The sequence below is a fragment of the Penicillium odoratum genome, assembly GCF_028828045.1.
Source record: "Penicillium odoratum strain IBT 22623 chromosome Unknown utg000005l_segment0_segment0, whole genome shotgun sequence".
Taxonomy (NCBI): domain Eukaryota; kingdom Fungi; phylum Ascomycota; class Eurotiomycetes; order Eurotiales; family Aspergillaceae; genus Penicillium; species Penicillium odoratum.
The window spans coordinates 3285406-3304509 of NW_026643147.1; the positions used below are offsets into that span (position 1 = coordinate 3285406).

The window sequence follows — 19104 nt, forward strand, 5'->3', positions numbered from 1 at the left end:
AATGTGGCTGTGACAGAATATGTGATGTGTCTTAAGCTAAGCATTATGTATGCGCAAAGGCAAAGTACCTATTATGTATGTATATAAAGTACATATACACATAGGATTGTAATCATTAGCACTTGGGGTAAAACAGGATTGACAAAGAGAATGCCATAGCTACTTACCATATATGTAATGTAGAGTGGGGAACCAGAAGGTGGGCGGTTATAGCAAGTTACCTATCCCCCTAAGATTGATGTCCTGTTTATTTGATAATATTTTTGGCTTATATTATATATTCTCTAGATCTAAAATTTAAGTCAGATATGTATATCTAGAATCCTGTGTGGAGTGTAGTACTGTGGTAGTCATTTTGTTGTTGAACTCCTGAGTGATGCAGATGAGGCTATTCGTAATGTACCCCTTTGTACTCGGTGAGATAAGGCAGATCACAAGATCGCACGTTCGAACCCAGCTCTTACCAATGCAAATAATTCTGCTCCATGACGTCCTTTACTTAATCAGTCCAAGATAATCAACTGTGTGGTACAGCCTGCATGCATAGATTAACATACAGTAATGGGGTTTACTGTCAAACAGCAACTCTGATTGGCAGGAGATTTTATAATCTCCACTTCCACTAAATGTGGCACAGCAGCGTCATATTCCAGCGCCCAGACGTCATACCCTGCAGGCCCGCGCGTGCATTACATATAAAGTCAGCATGATGGAAGCAGGAAAAGAAGTTAAGAGATCCTATATAATCAACTCAGCAGACTGTATCGACTTCGAAACAATTCCCATCCTATATCATGTTTTACTTCCTCCTTTACCTCGTCTCGCAACTTGTGCTACTTGGTGCCTGGGTTTCGGGTACCTTGGACCCGTACCAGAAAAGACTGCAGGAAATTGTCCTGTATGCGATGGGTGAGACAAAAGTATCATATGGACTTAAGAGTATGTTTTTGTCATGAGAAATTGCTTTCTTCGCGCCAGAGTGCTAATTCAGATATACAGAGAGTTTGACGGCCAAGATACTCGCCGAAGATTCGAATTTGAGCAAGCTCCAGGATCAGCTCGGCAATGGGATTGGGGGGACTTTTGGCAAGGGTGGAGTTGGCGAGGGAGTAGGATCGGTGTTGAGCAAGGGGCTGTAAAGTGTCTACTTCTTACCATCCGTGGATGAACTGGAGTTTGTGATTGCATTTTATTGAGAATTTGCATTAGATAGCTTGGCATTAAATTCATCGCCATCATCAGACGTATTAATGAGCACAAGTTTGTCATATCTCAGTATCATATCAGCACAAGGATCGGCAAGGTTCTGCCTGCATCATCATCACAATCATTTGTCCACTTCGTCCTCAGGGTATCTCCTCTTCACGAGTCCAGGTCTCGCTCGTTCATGACCATAGCACAGAATTCCTGGTAGTATCGCGCCCCCTTCCATGTGCTCCGAGGCGACCGCAATCCAACCATCTCCCAACCCTCAGCCCGGAGACGAATGATGCGTTCATCCATCGTTTCTTTAAACATAATATGACCAAACTCGTCCATTATTGGCTCATAACCCTGATTGGCGTCGGAGTCGCTATCCTTTTTCTCAGCGAGGATGGCGTCAAAGGTCCAGGAGGAAGCACGTTGGAAATTGCGGGCACGGCGGACTTCCTGGAACTGCTTAACTTGTTGAATCTGCTGTCGGATGCTGTAGATGCTAGATGTAACCAGCTCGTGGAGGAACGCAATGCCACGGTTTGAACGGAAAATTTGGGCGGCGCGAGTGGGCGAGAGGTTTTCGATGGGAATTGTTGTCACCTTTGGTGGCGTGGAGTCTGGGGTAGGGAATCCCGTGACAATGGGGGAGAAAAGGAGGGAGGGCGAGACTGGACTAGAGAGCTCAGACTTGGGCGAGGGCAGTCCAGACATGTTGGCATTGAGTCGAGAAGACGGGATAACCTTGAGTGGCAGTCTTGGGGGGCGGAATCTGCCACTGCTATTGTTCTCATCTCCAGACATTGAAAGCCTGACAGTGTTTTGGGTAGACTTCTTGGGAGATTTCTTGGGCGAGCTATTGTTGGCGACCTTCTTCTCAGAGACCTTCTTCTCAGCGATCTTTTCCTTAAGAGGTTTCTCGTCTGAGAACTTGCGGATGCGGAGAGGACTAGGCGCCAGAAGGTCTTCCTTGGACCGGTCCTGGATAGGCCTAGGGATGCGCGACGGGGAGCAAGATAGCACGAACTCATCAAGTTCATCAAAACCATCCACAAAAGGATCATCCAGTCGCGAAATAGTCACATCAATCATGCGAGTGATGTTATCCATAATCGAGTCACGGTCAGAACGCACTTCCTTCGGGGGTTCAAAAAGGGCAAGACATTCATCCACACTAATTGGAGTCGATGACCACGACATGTCATGCACCTCAAGCTTGGCAAGGCGAGGCAGATTAACTAGGGGAGGCAGAGCAGCATCGCATTCGACAAAGCTCTCCAAAGCCTGACGAAGAAGAGCCACCTTGTTTGCGGAGTAGAGATGGGCAGCACGACCCAAGAATTCGTAGGAGATTGCTGCATAAAATGTGAGGAAGGTCTTGCACACCGGATCGATCTATTTTAAATTGTCAGTAATTGGTATGAAAGGATACTGGAAAGCACGAACTGGTCCTTTTGCGGTGCTCAGAAGCTTCATGCTATAGGCTGCACACTGCTTGTACTGCTTCTGCAGGTACATGCGCTTCGCCTCTATCAACGAGTATTTCCAGTCCTTCATAGTTGATGGCGCCGAGCGTGTCGAGGGGAATGAGAAGAGAGCCGGTCCATTCTTGCTAGAAAAGCCACCCAACATGGTGACAGGAAGGGATATTGGTGGGTTAAAGAACTGTGTTCCGATGAGGAAAAGAGTGTTGGGGGGACGTATTTGAAGAAGGTCATGGACGTGATTGACGATTTAAAGGTAAACAAACAACAGTCCACTCAATGACTATACTAACCAAAGCTGTGTCATAGCAATTTTTGAGCTTTTTGGAATTGCCAGTGGTTCAATTCCAGGTTGGTCAATCCTCTAATATCTTTTACCAGCAAGATAATCTTGATATCCACGGCAGAATTCGTGAACATACTAGATGCAGATCCACAGATAAGATAGAATGGTTGCTAGGTTGCTAGGCTTGCACATTAATTGATATTTTAGGCTCCCGGTATACCTGACTACGAGTCAGGTGCCACTGTAGCCCCCTTCGTGCCTTCGTATTAGAGACCGTGTAAAATAGCAATTTACCGTCTACAAGCAAATTCAGAATAAAATTGTAGGTAGACGATGACATGCAGATATGGTATTGATTCTGGCTAAACACATACATCAAAGCTGACACATAAAAATGCACGCCGAACACAAACATGGAATCATAGGCTTTCATATTGATATCTTCTGCGAATCAAACAGCGTGCAAACTGAAGCATCTAATAAAATGTGACAGAATGGGTCTGCCTGGCTAAGCATTTCGAGGCGGGTGGTTTGCCGCATATTGAGAAAGTGCTTGTCCCGTGGCAGACAGAGCATCGAGAAAGTCATCGAGCAGTCGTTGAAGTTCTGCAGTGACAACACCATCGTCGGCACCTTCCGTCAAACTTTCCGCACTGGGTGGAATAAGGACAGGGAATGGAATCATTGCTCCATCAGGTGCTTTGATAACGGGGGCACGAGGGAGAACATCTGGCCGTATAGTGGGTGGATCCTCGTAGACAGGAGAGCCAGGTTCGGAGACCGGTGTTGAAACATCGTCAGATTCATCGCGAGGTATGGGAACATCAAGTGGTGGGATATTGCTAGGGTCAATGATTTCAGTGTTTTCATCCCACAGAGGGTGAGATTCCTCGTCAGGTCCAGGTCCATCAAGAGATAGAGAGTTGTCATCGGAGAAACGAGGCAAGGCCGCACTATGGGACAAGTCCACACTATGGGACGAGTCAAATGATTGGGCTCGACTGGAGACTTTGGATTTTGGATCTTGAGGAGTGGTGGGACGGTCAAACCGGAAGGGATCATAGTCTGACTCAGATGCACTGGAGACGTTAGAGGCGGATGTCGAGGGGCGAGAGTCATCTGGTTCTTCGGTTGGGTGTTGTTGTAGAGGGGGGAGCGGTGCTCTTAGAGTGTCGTATTGATCCGCACCGGGCTCATTTGGTCCCTCGTCTGACATGACAGGGAACGTCCATTCCATGGTGGCCCGCTTTTCATCCTGGAACATTTCTTCTTTCACGCTCTCCGATGGTGATTCCCGGTCCAGTTCCTCTTCTTTTGAATCCTCATCTTCATCGTCTTTGTTCACAAACACCGGGAACTTCCAGTCCATAGTGGGGGGTCGCGGGCCTGACTGAGGCTGAAACTCTTCGACTTGTGGTTCTGTACTCTCTTCACCACTGACATATGACTGCGAGCTACCATCGGTGGAGTTTTGGCTACCCCGAAGACTTGATCGGTTTGCACGAATTGTACCCGCATCAGCTAATTGGAAAGGCTGTGCAGATGGTGCACCAGCTGCATAGTGAGAAGAATCAAACGAGCCGATATCGATATCGATGAATGTGGACGTCACCGAGGACCGGTCAGTTTCGCTTCGAAGAGGCAGGTCAGATGTCGGCTGAGGGGGCTCAATGGGCACGAAATCCTTTTTAGCTTCGTATTTGTATATTGGTTTTTCCTCGTCGAAAAGTCCTTCCATCGCAACAGCACCTCGGCGGACACGCTCATCAAAGTTGGCCTTGTCTTCTGGGTTCAATTCACCCTCCGATGGGTCGTCGTTAAAGTCATACTCTGGAGTAGGCGTGGTGGGGCTGATTGCCTCTTCCATTTCGGCCAAGGAAGCAGCTAACTGATCCAGGTCGATGACAGAGAATCTGCGCTCAAAGCCATCCGTTGTACTGAAGTTCCAATCATCCTCCGACTCCTCTGTGCCTGGAAGCTCTGCAGCTGCAGCACCTCCCGGATGAAACAAGGAGATACGCTGTCCTCCTCGTTGAGACCATTGGTAGTAATTCCTGACAAGCTCACCTACCGAAGATGTGGGGTATTCCTCTTCAGTGCCAGCAATGTAGGGATGGGCTAGAATATCTGCCATAGAAGGTCGGGTAGATGGGTTGGAGTCCAGGGCATACGCAATAAGGTCTTTCAGCCCATCGCTGTACTCCTCGCTCTCAAGCTTGGGAGGCTTGCGACTGAGTTGGCGTCCGATCTGCATACGTTCTCGGAGGCCTGCATTTGGTGGGTTTCCGGTGGCAAATTCAAACAAGGTGCAGCCGAATGCCCAGACATCAATCTAAATGGATGAGTACGCCGGATTTGAAACTAAGGAATGGCCACTTACTTCACTGCCATATTGAGGAGCTGGGCCGCGGGTTGCGAACATCTCAGGCGGCATCCAATGAGGAGTGCCAATCCAAGTTGAACGTTTATCTCGCTGTGACTGCAGGACTCCGGCCACACCGAAGTCACAAATCTCCAGCCGTCCTTCCTCATGAATCAGAATGTTCGCCGCTAATGGATTGGTCAGTAAGTCATCGGGTAGTAACTGAAAGCATAGCAAGCAAATACCTTTGATATCACGATGAATGATGCCGGCTTCGTGAATGGCATGCAACCCAACTACAAGCTCTCGGGCAATTGGGATAATAAATCGCTCTTCTAATTTATCACCTGTTGCGCGCATCTGCAGGAGCAATCAGAGTTGTTCATCTATACACCGGGGATCACTTACCAATGTCCGCACACTTCCACCAGGGCAATATTCACAGACCAACCAAAGTTGGGAGTGTATAGAGATTGCTTCAATGAGCTCATTAATGTTCTTGGCACCGGATTCTTTGACCTGCTTCATGACCTTGGTTTCGTGGATAAAATCCTTGATGGACTCGTCTCTGTAATCAGGCGAAGAATTATAGTCCACTGAATCAATATCCAAGACCTTGATAGCGACCAGCCGACCAGATGGCATCTCTCGGCCTTTGTAGACGCGGCCATAGGCACCCTTACCAATCAGTTCTTCGAATTCATATGGCGGGATTTCCGTTTTTGCACGTCGACACATCTCCTTCACGGCAGTTCCTTGCTCTCGAGCCAGTTTGATGGCTTCGGCTTTGTGTCTAGTGATCGCTGCCATCGCAGACGATGGATCCAAGAACCGTGACTCACGTGAATCCATTTTGATGCTCCTGGAAGGATCAAAGCCTCAAAATCACAAGAAACAGAACGCAGATGATGAACGACGGCTTTGGGGGGCCACCTTAGGACGATCACCGAAAATTGTAGACAGGCGATTCTTGAACTTGCTGGCAAATCTTTTTCGAGGCTGAGAATGATCTTCAGTGGATTTTGAAGCTGGGTGAGACTTCAGCGGAGGACTGGTAGAGTTGGAGATGGAGATGGTAGGTATGGATGGAGAGGAAATATGCCCCTCGATGTCACTGCTTCGAATGTGAATCGGGGTGTTGTTTTCCCACAGAGGTCGACGATTGTCCCAACTGTCTAAGGGTTGAATCAATCTCGGAACGATATTATCCTGATCCAGGTGGAACGAGGAGCTGTCGATGAGCTGTTCGTATGAAAGGGCAAACAGGCGACCTTGGCGTCTTGCTCTTAGAGATGCAGCCAAGTGACCTTGACCTCCGGGGGTGGGAGACTCGGCACGACAGCTATCGGTTTCTTCACTGTAATAGACAGAAGAGGTGGGTGGGGTTGCAGGACTTGGAAGTGAAAGATTGGACTTTGGAGACAAGGGCACCTCTAACAAGTCAAAAACCTGAAATGGCAACGGACTTGATTCGGAGATGGAATCCGGAGACAGGCTATGGTTATTCCCACTTGATAATTCCTGGTTGGGTTCAAGATCACGAGCGTAATCCCCAAAGCTGATCTGGGGCAAATGATTACGCTTCCTAAGTCGAGAAGCATTAGAGACTTAACCAGCAACTTGATTTGAACGAACACTTACTTAGTTGGAGTTTTCGGATTTGTCGGAGTTTCAACCTTGGCGGGCTGGGGCTCAGAGCTAAAGTATTCACCACAAGCTGATGTCTGTCTGGACTCTGTAGACGTGAGTGACAGACTTGGTGAGTTTAACAGGCAAAGCACGAATTCGCGATCCGTTAAAGTAAGCCCAAAATCACCAGTTACAGGCTGCAGCTGGTCGATACAGTCAGTCATGGTCCTCCCTGAGTGATCATGCAGTGTTGCAATGCAATGCAAAAGGTGGTGGTAGAGAGACGAATGAGGGACGATGGGAGAAGGTAAACAACATTAAATAAAGACCAAACACAATGCAAATAAGACCAAATAGACTTACCTAGGTATCACTAAGGCTCCTTATCTAGGCCTACTAGCACAGCAGCTCCGTTGTCTTCTAACAGGGTCACAACAAGGGTTCATGCGGTGTCCTGCCGGCATCGCCTGTTGCAAAGCCCATAAATGACAGTAATAAAATAATTTGAAATCTGTTTAAATGAAATGGTTCCGCATCTGATGAGATAGATTGAAAGGGTTCATATGTGCATAGCGTACGTCGCCGGTCACTCACAACGGTCGGCGAGACGAAAAGTCACGTGTGTGTAAGCCTGAGGCTTCAGTTATTGCCTCAATAATCAGGCGTCAATTTATGCAGACCTGTAGCCCACAAATTATAATGCATCAATTATAGAACAATTGACATCTGGACTAGATAAGACTAGCATTATAGCTTATGTATAATGATACAATCATGATATCAACGTTCATGTATCTGATAATCACCGTATGAGTATGTCAGACCCTAATATTGGTCAGAGTCCAGACGATCAAATTCGCATTCGTACCCATTTACATCTGCAGTATGTAGTACTATGAATGAATGTCTAGTTATACTAGTAGGCTCTCAAGGGTGAGAATCGTTTATGGTCGGTCTATGGTCTTTTGTCATTTCATCTACGGGACTTTGGGGCTTTGGGGCTTGGCTTCTAATGAAATCAGCGCAATCGCTTGCGTGAGCAACCTAAACAGAGCACGCCATATCATCAAAAGCCAAAGCTTATAAATAGGCTTATAAATACAACAAACATGCGGGGACGATCAAGATATAAGGCGATGTTACTCCCAAATCCTCAATCCATTCCAAAATTGAGTCCAAAGCAAATCAAAATGACAGACTCACGCCAACTCCACCTAACAGCCTTCATGCGCCCAGTCTGTCTCCATACAGGAGCATGGCGATACCCAGGCTCCTACCCAGACGCAAATTTCAATTTTAAACACCTCACTCAATTCATCCAAAAGCTCGAAGCCGCCAAATTCGACGCCTTCTTCATGGCCGACCACCTTGCCGTCCTGAACATGCCCGTCGAGGCACTCAAACGCAGCCACACAGTCACATCATTCGAACCATTCACCCTGCTCTCCGCACTTTCAGCTGTCACAGAGAAAATTGGCCTCGCGGCTACGGCGAGCACTACATACGATCTACCGTACCACGTCGCCCGACGCTTCGCTAGTCTAGACCACCTTAGTAATGGACGCGCAGCGTGGAATATAGTGACAACCGGCAATCCGGAATCCAGCCACAATTTTGGCTTCGATGAACATATGGCTCATGGGGATCGATATAAGCGTGCGCGCGAATTCTACGACGTGGTTACGGGATTATGGGATAGTTTTGACGATGATGCGTTTGCGCGTGACGTTGAGACTGGACAATACTTTGATCCGGAAAAGATGCATGTCTTAAATCATTTTGGGGAGGAGTTGAAGGTTCGCGGACCGTTAAATATTGCCAGACCGCCGCAGGGGTGGCCTGTTATTGTACAGGCTGGACAGAGTGAGCCTGGACGACAACTTGCGGCTGAGACGGCAGAAGTGGTATTTTGCAGTCCGAGAGATATTGATGCTGCGAAGGCGCTTTATACTGATATCAAGGATCGGGTTGTGAAAGCTGGACGGAGGAGGGAGCAGTTGAAGATTCTACCTGCGGCTATGATAATTGTTGGGGAGAGTAGGGAGGATGCACAGGCGAAGAGGCTGAAGTTGGATAGTTTGGTGCATTATGAGAGTGCGATTGCGTCTTTGTCGATTTCGCTTGGGGTTGATGCTCGTGGGTTTGATCCGGATGGTCCGTTACCGGGAGATTTACCGGAGACAAATGCGAGTAAGACGAGTAGAGAGGGGGTAGAGCGGCTTGCTCGGGAGGAGGGGCTGACTGTGCGACAGCTTGCGCAACGCTATGGAGGATATTCGGGGTTGACGTTTCTTGGTTCGCCGAGTGAGATCGCAGAGGAGATGGAGGTTTGGCTGAAGGAGGAGGCATCTGATGGGTTTACGTGTTGTTTTCCGTTCTTGCCCCAGGGTTTGGAGGAGGTAACGGAAAAGTTGATTCCAGAGTTACAGCGAAGGAGTCTATTTCGAAATGATTATACTGGCTCTACACTGCGTGAGCACTTTGGCTTAGACAGGCCAGAGAACCAGTTCTTCTCCAAGGTGGTCTGATTGGATATTGTCGATAAAGAATTTGTTGAGGAATTATCAGTTTGCTAGAAATACTAAATCAACATAAGCTGGAGTCGAACGAGGGATCTCAAACTTTGCCTCTTCTCACCGAGTACTTGGAGGGTACATTGTGAATAGCCTCATTTGCATCAACCATAAGTTCATCCATAAAACAACCGACCATTTTAACGCTCCCATACTTGATTCAAGATTAACAACTGATAAGATACATCGTTTAGTAGATAATACATTAAGATATTATTCCCAAAAAAAAAAAAAAAAAAAAAAACTAAATCAAAACAAAAGAAAAACAAAACAAAAACAAAACAAAAAACACCAACTCAGAGGGATTCCCTCCTGCAGCTGTGTTGGCTGCGGAAGGTCTCCTCTGAGTTGATATTTCCTGGTACAATTGACAACCCCAACCAAGTATCCAGGTACATAGTTGGTCACAACATTGGTGCAGCTGGTGAGTGTTTACCACTCGACCACGCGGATGTCAATTGTTAATTCCATTCCCCTAAAAGTCATTATAACCCAACCACTAAAATTTGTACTTTTCTTAAGTCATCCCCACCTAATAGTTATCTTGGATTTTTGACTTTTCAACTGCCTCTTAATATCCCTGTAAACTATGTAACCTTTTAGTAAATCACTAACCTGCAAACAAGAAACCCCAAACAAGCTTTGCTAAGCTTTGTGGGGACACTGATACGTCATTCAGCCCTGTGAGGACCAAGGCCGAATCTCAAGCAACTGGTTTGCCCAAGCACAATAAAATACGTCATATTACCTGTAGGCAGTCAAATTAATTTTCTATCAATATTGACCATCATCTATCAGCCAATCAATCCAGCCACTGGTGAGGTCAGCTTCATTAGCGACACCCCGCTTACAATTTACGTCACGTCCACTAATTTGAATAAAAGGCGTTCGCGGTACGCATGATTTTGTTGATTTCTCTGCCATTTTCTATACAAACTTATCATTATGGTTACTACTAAGGTATATGGACTGTGGAAACAGTCGCAGACCGTCACTTCGGAGCTAGCGCAGGATCCGTCCCAGACCGCTGGAACGATCTTCAAAAAGTTATACGATCACCATGAGATTCCGCATCCCCATTTGAAGGGGCATGGAGCGCATGGACTATCCAAGGAGGAGATTGAGGAATTTGAAAAGAAGACCCCTGTGCAGAAAGCCCTAGCTTGTGGACACTGGGGGACCACAGAGCCCAGTGAATTGTTTCTTCAGGTTGGATTTCAGCTCCTGGTCTTGTCATCCCGAAAACTAATAATTGTCTCTAGATTTATCACGATGTACTTGGCTCCTTAGATAAAGAACCCAGTACGGGAGTGGTTTCGCCGCCGTTGATGGGGAGCCGAGGTGTTCTTCCCCTCACCATTGTGGCGCCGCTACCGGATCTCTGTCGCCATTTGGGAAATTGCATTGCGCGCGCTCAACATGAGGTGTTTTTGGGTACGAACTTTTGGATTCATTCTGACGCTGCAACATTTGTTACAAATGGTATCCGGGAGTTGAACAGGAGAGCTGGTGAACGGGGCACAAAGGTGGTGATGAAGATGGTGTATGATCGCGGAGATCCGAAGCAGGTATGTACAGGATGATATGTACTCGGTATTAATGCTGATTGGCTTCAGGTTTTTGAAAATCATCTTGACGTAGATGATAAACAACGGACGTCCGAAAAAGTCAACCTTCCTGCGCCGCATGAGATCCCAAATGTGGATTTGAAAGTGATCAATTTCCATCGGCCAGTTTTCGGCACATTTCACTCGAAATTTACTGTCATAGATCGGCGCATGTGTCTGTTACAGAGCAGTAATATTCAGGACAATGATAATTTGGAGATGCTCTCTCACATCGAAGGACCTATCGTCGATTCGTTCTATGACGCTGCTCTCCTGTCCTGGGACAAGCCTCTTGATCCTCCGTTGCCTCTTTTGAACTCTCCTGCTGAGAGTGCCCCGATCCCCTGTCATCAAGGAGAGCAAAAGCTAGACCCTACGGAGGGCTCACCTGAAGATCTATCCGAGAATACCTCATCGTCTCCCCACTGGGATGTCGATTTTGAAGGCGAGGCAAAGAGGGTTAACCACAGTATCAACCCTCGTGGAGATGAGACACCAACTCAGGCCGTGACTCGTCATCTAAGTAAGTTGAAAATAAGCAATTACCGCAAGCAATATCCATTGACTATTCACCAGATACCACGATTCAACCTGACACAACCGGAAACGCTCCTGATGCAGACCAGGACCCGAAAATGACACCATACATTTTACTACCACAGCACGAGTCCTTCCCAATGGCTTTGGTTAACAGAGAACCATACGGATGTGAGTAATTTCGACCGGAGCCGAGCTATATGAATACTATCCTAACAATCTCAAGCTCCAAACCACAACAGCACCCACAACCCCCAAGATGCAGCCTTCGTCTCGGCAATCAACAACGCAAAGCACTCAATATTTATCCAAACCCCCAACATGAACGCAGAGCCCCTCCTTGAACCCCTCCTGAATGCAATCCGTCGAGGTGTCATCGTCAAACCCTATCTCTGCCTCGGATACAATGACTCGGGCGAACTACTCCCATTCCAAAACGGGACGAACGAAATGATCGCGAACAGGCTATACAACTCCCTCGAAACGGCAGAAGAGAAAGCCCGGTTGCAAGTGCACTACTACGTGGGTAAAGATCAGATTCAACCTATTCACAATTCGTTCAAGAAGCGGAGTTGCCATATCAAGTTGATGATTATCGATGAGCAGGTTGCTATTCAAGGTATGTCATTGTTACTCTCCACTGTTCTTGAATGCATGTTGATTATCTTCTCTTCTCAGGAAACGGCAACCTGGATACCCAGTCCTTCTACCACAGTCAAGAAATTAACGTCATGCTTGACTCACCTTTGGTCTGTAAGGCGTGGCTGGAAGTCATTGATCGGAACCAGAATACTGCCAAATACGGTGCTGCAAGCATTGAAGATGGCTGCTGGCATGATCCTTCTACCGGAGAGATTCCTCCGGGATCTATTGGTACTGATCCCGGTCGCTTCAGCTGGGCGAAGGGTATGGTTGGTGCTGTGAAGCGAGTGAGGGGAGTTGGTGGATTTTAGTTGGCGAAATTTGCTCTCTACATCTTTCTCCATCTAGGTAATTGGCATTTCTTTTTTTTTTGAGCAAATATCACGTTTGTTCTGGCTATAAAATTGAATTTTCCATTTTCCTAAAAATGTCAATTTGAAAGTTCATAAGACATAAAATGCGATGGGATAAATGCCGAAGAACCGGTGAAAGGAACCGATTTCTATAAAACTCAGCACTATATACACATATGGGAATTCTACCGAAATTATTGAGACGCAAGGCCAACTGCTTGCGCCAGACACTTCTGGTTTAGTTGATTAGACCAGTGCTGTGAAAGTTCGCCAAAGTCTACAGACCGAACTGCTGGCGCAGGGCAGTACTGAAGCGGGAAATGGCTTCGTCAATCTGGTCTTTAGAAGCAGAGGCATAGGTCGCGCGGAAGAACATCTTCTCCATGGTAGCCGAGCTGTCAGCCTTGAACCAGCTTCCGCGGGAAAGCAGGACAGAGTTGTCTACGGCAGACAGGAAGATTTCTTCCTCGATAGTATCGCGGGTCTTACCAGCGGCGACGCCGGGGTGTTTGCGCCAGTCAACCTCGATCCAGTGCTGTGCAAGGTTAGTATTGTCATTCAGAGGGATTAGTGCATACTTACAAACATGCCCGCGGCGGGGGCAACCCAGTGGGCGATATCACGGGGGAGATGCTTCTCGCAAGCATGTAGCAGTGCGTCACGACGTTCGGTGTATGACATACGCAGGGCGATCAGCCAGTCAAGGTATCCAGAGTGACCCCAGTGTTCATCCAGCAGCTTGTAGAGGACAAGCTGGGAGATACCGCTAGGATTCTGGGAGGAGACCTCGAAGTTGCGAACGAAACGCTCAATGATCTGCTCAGAGGCAACGATCCAACCAACTCGAGAACCGGGCGAGACAACCTTCGAAAAGGACTCCAATCGGCACACACGGCCGTCAACGTCCATGCTGAGAAAAGAGGGTACAAGGGACTTGATGAAATCCTCGTGAGTTGCGGGTGGAGGAGGCGCGGCAGCTCCCTCGCTGTAGGGCTGCATCTGCAGGAAGTAGTATGGCTCGTCCTCGACGATGAGAATGTCGTGCTTCTGGGAGACTTTGTACACGGCCTGGCGGCGTTCAGCAGACTGGGTAGCTCCGGTAGGATTCTGGCCGGTGGGGATCGTGTAGAGAACGTGGGGCTTGCGTGCGCCGCGGGCCTTGACGTCCCAGTTGCTGAGAAGTTCGTCCATAGCCTCTGGAACAATACCCTCTTCATCAATGGGCAGGGGTAGTGCCTTCAGGCCAAGTGGCCAAGCTGTCTCGGCAGCGCTGGCAAATGTGTACTCCTCCAACATAATGTAGTCACCGCGCTCTGTGAACAAACGGAGAGCAGTGTCCCAAGCGTATGTGCTACCGGCGGTCAAGGTGCATTGCCAATCGGCATAAGGGGGGTTATGGATGAGCTAACAACATCAGCATTTGCTATCTCACGAACCAACTAAACATACCTCGGTGTGTTCGGTAATGAACCGGAGAAGCTGAGGAGATCCGGTAGCTTGGCCATAGTTCAAAGCAATTTCCAAATCTGCCAATTGTCAATTAGAAATCCAAGCAACGATTCTTGGCCAATCCACGTACCGTACAGGCTCTTTCCTTCCTTGATATCGTGTTTTCCAGAGTGCAAAATAGTGCCTGACTTTTGGGTAGCTTCCGGAGTGAAGCCTGGGGGAGTGGGGACCTTGATATCGAGGTGCTCAATTGGGAAGTATTCAGAAGAAGGCAGACCACCACCGAGAGACAGCATGCCTAGAAGCAATGTTTAGTTCATATTGCGATTTAAATATTCCGGAGTATTTTCGTACCCGGGTTCTTCAAGTATTTGGCAGCGGTTTTCAATGTCGAGGCCTGGAAATTGCATTAAATCGCTTGCTCTTGCAAGTCCTCAACGGTACTCGGGGGTACCAACCTTGCGAGACTTAGCCTCGAGCGACAAGAAGTCTGTATAACACTAGTTAGAACCACCCCCAATGCTTTGAGAGCCAAATCCAAGCGATTGGCTGCATTTTTAAAGATCCAAGACTCACGGTCAAAACGCTTCGCCTTGGGCTTAGTATAACAAGCCTGTATAGCCGCAGATAGCACGATTGGTCAGCCATGATCCAAAAATTCCGGTCCCTTTACAAATGCCACAAGTATTGTATCATGGAGGTCGTTGGGAGCATACCGGGCTCTTGAACATATCACTGCTGCACGCCGGCGCAACACCAGTGGGCATCTGGGCCATCTTCTCACGCCATCCAGGGACCCCATTGACAGTCAAGGGATCAGGGATCGGCACCGCAGAGGTGTCAGTGACCCCCTTCATCTCGACATCCACAGCAGAGGGTGGGCTCATATCGACTCAGTGGCTCGGTGCGGGTAGGAAAGGTAATCTGCGGTGATAATGCGACAAGTGTTTCGTGCGAAAAGCGGCGAGGGGAGCTATGCCAAGCACTAACGCGGCGGGCTATATGAAAATTGAGAGTGGTACAGTACTCGATTCGACGTTCACGGGGTTGCGAAAGAATATAAAGGATTGACGCCAGAGTTAGAGTGGGAACGGAGGCGAATCGGTGCCTCCGGTGGAATTTACAACAGCGTTATCCACCCGGCGCGGTTCCGATTGGAACGAATGACTCATCAATACAGCTTGAAATGTACATCATAGGCTCCTTTTGGGAATATTTAGGCGATTCAGTCAGACACGATGCACCAAGTGGATTTCTGTTATCTAATTTGACCCCGTGAAGCAATGAAATTCGTGGTCGTTGGCGACACAACTGCAACCTTGTCAATGAAGGGCGCGCAGATACACTTTGGAGGGGTTACTAATACAGTCTAATACGCCGAATTCCGTACAATTCTTCGTGAATTGGCGGTGTATACGGCCAGGTACGGTAAGCCGAGGACACCGAGCCCCGCCTAGATAAGGCTATCGCCGGCATCGGCGCGATAAGCTTAATGTGCTCGGACTGTATAGATTCTTTCTTCGGCGGATAATGTCCGCTCAACTGATATGATCCTTCGACTTTCCATTATTAGTATGCATTTATATCGAGTATTACTTCTTTTTACTCGGCCCTCCAAATTCTTGAATCGTATGGCAACTATTCTACAAGAGTGAGCCGGCAAGAAGCTTGCCATCCCCGAATCTGCAGGGAGGAACAGCAGGACAATGCTGGGCTCATATGCAGTATTAAGTCATGTTGCTGTCTTCAGCTATGTAGTTACATTTCCTGCAGATCACATTTCAGCCCTATATGCATGATGAATTTTCTCAGTCGCACTCTCGTTATATCTGACAAGCCATGCAGTGCTTAAGAGCTATTAAATTCTTCAGCTTGAGAACTACCTACCCTTAGGCGTTCCTTTTTACCAGTTCTTTTAATTCACGAAGATACTCAGAGTAAGAGACAAGTAATCATTAATTAAGACATGGGTTTTCATGTTAGTGATAGGGCTACACTGGAGAGTAAGACAGATATACCACACCTACCTTATCAGACACATTCACTCAGGGCGTGTTCCTGATAGAAGATCTCACTCCCAGGTGGGCACGGTGTTCCTGAATGATCAAATATCCAAGATAATCTTATCAGCAGCATGAAGACGGGTATCCACGGTTCGCGACCACCAATCAAGAGCTCGATGTCTACTGAAACCCACCAGTCAAATAACAGCACATGGACTCTAGCTCAAACTCCTGGCAGAGCTACGATTGGGCACAATACATCTTGATTGCATTTAAGTTCATATTGAAGGTAGTAGTCGTAATAAATCGTCTCTGACTGCAGCTTCCCTTTGCCAGTCATCTGAAGTCGCTAAAAGAAATGATATCACATAGAGCATGGGGGTCAAGCGTATCCCTAGTATCATATTATCACTCTGAAGCAATAAACTCCCCGCTATCTCGTCATCGCCGGTTGGATTGTCATTCGGCCTAGGGCCCTCGCAGGTGTCCCACGGATGACTGCATGGCTTTCGGGCTGAGTCCCATAGTTCACTGGGTCTTCACTTCACCGTCCTGCTCGACGTGGATATGCTCACTGGACTCGAGGGTACCCACGTGATCTTCTGGGTACTCAACACTGCCAGGATCGGTAATTAGTGTTTGGACTTGTGAATGGGTTGAGGAGGGGTAGATTCGGCGCTTGGGTAGACGGGAAAGCATTTGCGGGGAAAGTGGAGTTCATACATGAAGCCCTTGATGAGACTGTATTCGTGCGTGATGGTACCGCCCTTTTCCTGTGCCGCGGACTTGGCCCTGTTATCACAAATGGATCAATACAACATTCTATAATATTTCATGGAAGAGATGGTTGGGCGAGACCGACTTCTCAAATTCCTCCTCCGGAGCACCCTCCTTCAAGGTAACCTGATAAGGATAAATGTCAGCAAAGCCTTCAAGGCCAATATTTATAAATAGTCACGTACGTTGTACTGAGGCATTATTGAAAGCGAAGTGTGGGTTTTCAGTGGAAAGTAGAGAGGTGCAGTGGGTTGACAAGGGTAAGTTCGAAAAGGCTGGTGGAGATAAGAAAAGGTGGAGATGGAATTGGAGGGGGAAAGTTGCTTTTTATACGCGTGAGCTGATAAGAGGGGCCTAACTTGGTCTTACGACATCCAGTTACCAAGGACCTTGTTACCTCAAGCCCCTGCGCCTAACTTGCTTTTGACTTTTGACTTTTAGATTCCCTCGATTATTCAAATTGTTGCACCGCATCAACTCCGCGTTGCTTAACGTTGAAATGTCGTGATTTCTCTACCGGATTCCGAGGCTATAATTCTGGTTCGTAAATTAAACAAAATGGATGCCTGATCACGATTCACGATACGTGATGACGAATAAAATAAATTGAGCCACGTTCTCCGTCACTCGCGCCTGAGTCTGACTGCCTATTTAAATTAAGAGACTTGGTTTCCTGTATCCTTTCCATCTATTCAAATTCCACCCGCTGATGTAACTATGCGCATGATCCCCGATGACGTGCGTCTCCAAACGCGGGGCATAGTCATGTGATAAATATGCACTTGCGCTGAGTCATAGAGACCAGCCATACTATTCGGAGAATTGATTTTAATTGTCATTAGACCAATAAGATTGGCCATATCGGAGGAGGCGTGAAATACAGATTATTTCCAATGATTTTAGGTGTTTGTGGACATACTTCGTGGATCAGCCGCACTAATGAGAATGGTCCTCTATAAGGACTATAGAAGTTACCAAAAATATTTGTTCAAATCAGAGAGTTATTTTGTGTACACGGTAATTTGCTATTCTGCGCCGCGTCTTAGTTCATCAAGAGGATACCCATGGCTTTTGAGTCAGGAGAATAAGAACAATTAATCCTTTATGGTGTACATAAAGCAATTCCCTAACACTGTCTTAATCGCGGAGGGGCATTCTCATCCCATGTAGGCCTTTGTATGCCGGGCTAATTGGTGCTTTCCACCCGTCCAGAACCTTTGGATCAGCCAATTGGTATACATCAACACCAAGTGGCCGGCAAGTCGACCCCATACCGCCCTCTTTATCATCCCAGCCCCAGTTGGAAAGATCGCCTGTGAAGAAATTAGAAATTAGCCCCCATTTGCCTCAAATTATTCCTGATGTATAATACGTACCACCTGGGCATGCCGAAAGCGCACATAAGACGTCCACCTCGGCAAAGAACTCAAAGTACTCACCCGCTTTCGCTGGTGAGGTCTCCATAAAGTACTTTCCCTCCTCATCCAATCCCGTCACCTGAAACACATTTAACACATCATGAACATCCAGCTCTGTCAAACCGTAAGGCGCCACCGAACGTGTCAAGTTGGAGTGGCAGTGAAAGTCATATGTCTCCCCACCCATAAGGAGATTGACATAAGGATCGCATCGAGTACCCATAAGGTCATGCACGCGTCCCCCAAACTGTGTAGTGCCAAATACAACCTCCGACTTCCGCTTCCCATCCGGTCCTAGCACGTCATGCAACTGCCCGCCGCCCAGCGAGTCGCCTGTGATCGTCACCAGGGGCCGCAGATACGGCAGGTTAGACCAAAGACGGTCACCCACAGAGACGTGGGAGGCATGAATTTGCCGAGTTCGCGCCGCCCACATTCGCTCACGGGGATTGTTCGCATTCCAGATGTTCAGATCGCCTACTTGAGGGCCTTCAGGGGTTGTCAAGCGACAGATGTGGCCGGCGGGGACAACCCATGCTTGACCGGACTTTGGTCGGATTGTGAATGATTTTTTGGAAATACGTGCAGCAGAGTCGAGTGCAGTCTTTGAAATGGATTGGTAGAGCTGCGATGTCGCATGGATCCCCGAATCCGGGGGTGCTGTGTAGGCCGGGGGAGGTTGAAGAGGAGAAGCCATTATGCAAGTAGATGGGTGAATGGTACAGCACCACGGAGTAGGCTAATTTTCCTGTCCGGAGACTCAGGTATTTCTGATGGAGGGCTAAGTAGA

At 47.7% G+C, this 19104-nt stretch overlaps 9 protein-coding genes across 9 annotated transcripts; 3 read left to right on the forward strand and 6 right to left on the reverse strand.

The window, feature by feature from the left end:
* Positions 1-794: 794 nt before the first annotated feature.
* On the forward strand, positions 795-1139 carry N7520_006768 (uncharacterized protein; the record flags this gene model as incomplete). The annotated part of the gene is made up of 2 exons (XM_057140702.1): positions 795-939; positions 1000-1139. The coding sequence occupies 2 exons, from the start codon at positions 795-797 to the stop codon at positions 1137-1139; spliced, it is 285 nt and encodes a 94-aa protein (XP_056994708.1).
* A 223-nt stretch (positions 1140-1362) lies between these two features.
* On the reverse strand, positions 1363-2826 carry N7520_006769 (uncharacterized protein; the record flags this gene model as incomplete). The annotated part of the gene is made up of 2 exons (XM_057140703.1): positions 1363-2589; positions 2641-2826. The coding sequence occupies 2 exons, from the start codon at positions 2824-2826 to the stop codon at positions 1363-1365; spliced, it is 1413 nt and encodes a 470-aa protein (XP_056994709.1).
* A 646-nt stretch (positions 2827-3472) lies between these two features.
* N7520_006770 (putative serine/threonine protein kinase) lies at positions 3473-6178 on the reverse strand (the record flags this gene model as incomplete). Its single annotated transcript, XM_057140704.1, has 4 exons — positions 3473-5296; positions 5345-5514; positions 5572-5686; positions 5735-6178. 4 exons carry the CDS (start codon positions 6176-6178, stop codon positions 3473-3475), a joined length of 2553 nt encoding a protein of 850 aa, XP_056994710.1.
* Positions 6179-6211: 33 nt separating this feature from the next.
* On the reverse strand, positions 6212-7179 carry N7520_006771 (uncharacterized protein; the record flags this gene model as incomplete). Its single annotated transcript, XM_057140705.1, has 2 exons — positions 6212-6911; positions 6968-7179. 2 exons carry the CDS (start codon positions 7177-7179, stop codon positions 6212-6214), a joined length of 912 nt encoding a protein of 303 aa, XP_056994711.1.
* Positions 7180-8145: 966 nt separating this feature from the next.
* Positions 8146-9483, forward strand: N7520_006772 (LLM class flavin-dependent oxidoreductase; the record flags this gene model as incomplete). Its single annotated transcript, XM_057140706.1, has 1 exon — positions 8146-9483. One exon carries the CDS (start codon positions 8146-8148, stop codon positions 9481-9483), a length of 1338 nt encoding a protein of 445 aa, XP_056994712.1.
* A 990-nt stretch (positions 9484-10473) lies between these two features.
* On the forward strand, positions 10474-12625 carry N7520_006773 (IQ calmodulin-binding motif protein; the record flags this gene model as incomplete). The annotated part of the gene is made up of 6 exons (XM_057140707.1): positions 10474-10737; positions 10791-11096; positions 11145-11658; positions 11712-11843; positions 11899-12291; positions 12351-12625. The coding sequence occupies 6 exons, from the start codon at positions 10474-10476 to the stop codon at positions 12623-12625; spliced, it is 1884 nt and encodes a 627-aa protein (XP_056994713.1).
* Positions 12626-12944: 319 nt separating this feature from the next.
* Positions 12945-15003, reverse strand: N7520_006774 (aminotransferase-like domain-containing protein; the record flags this gene model as incomplete). Its single annotated transcript, XM_057140708.1, has 8 exons — positions 12945-13202; positions 13250-14071; positions 14117-14193; positions 14247-14414; positions 14471-14513; positions 14575-14606; positions 14693-14729; positions 14833-15003. 8 exons carry the CDS (start codon positions 15001-15003, stop codon positions 12945-12947), a joined length of 1608 nt encoding a protein of 535 aa, XP_056994714.1.
* Positions 15004-16647: 1644 nt separating this feature from the next.
* N7520_006775 (uncharacterized protein) lies at positions 16648-17096 on the reverse strand (the record flags this gene model as incomplete). The annotated part of the gene is made up of 4 exons (XM_057140709.1): positions 16648-16735; positions 16843-16911; positions 16982-17022; positions 17082-17096. 4 exons carry the CDS (start codon positions 17094-17096, stop codon positions 16648-16650), a joined length of 213 nt encoding a protein of 70 aa, XP_056994715.1.
* A 937-nt stretch (positions 17097-18033) lies between these two features.
* Positions 18034-19011, reverse strand: N7520_006776 (urea carboxylase-associated family protein; the record flags this gene model as incomplete). Its single annotated transcript, XM_057140710.1, has 2 exons — positions 18034-18209; positions 18273-19011. The coding sequence occupies 2 exons, from the start codon at positions 19009-19011 to the stop codon at positions 18034-18036; spliced, it is 915 nt and encodes a 304-aa protein (XP_056994716.1).
* Positions 19012-19104: the final 93 nt, after the last annotated feature.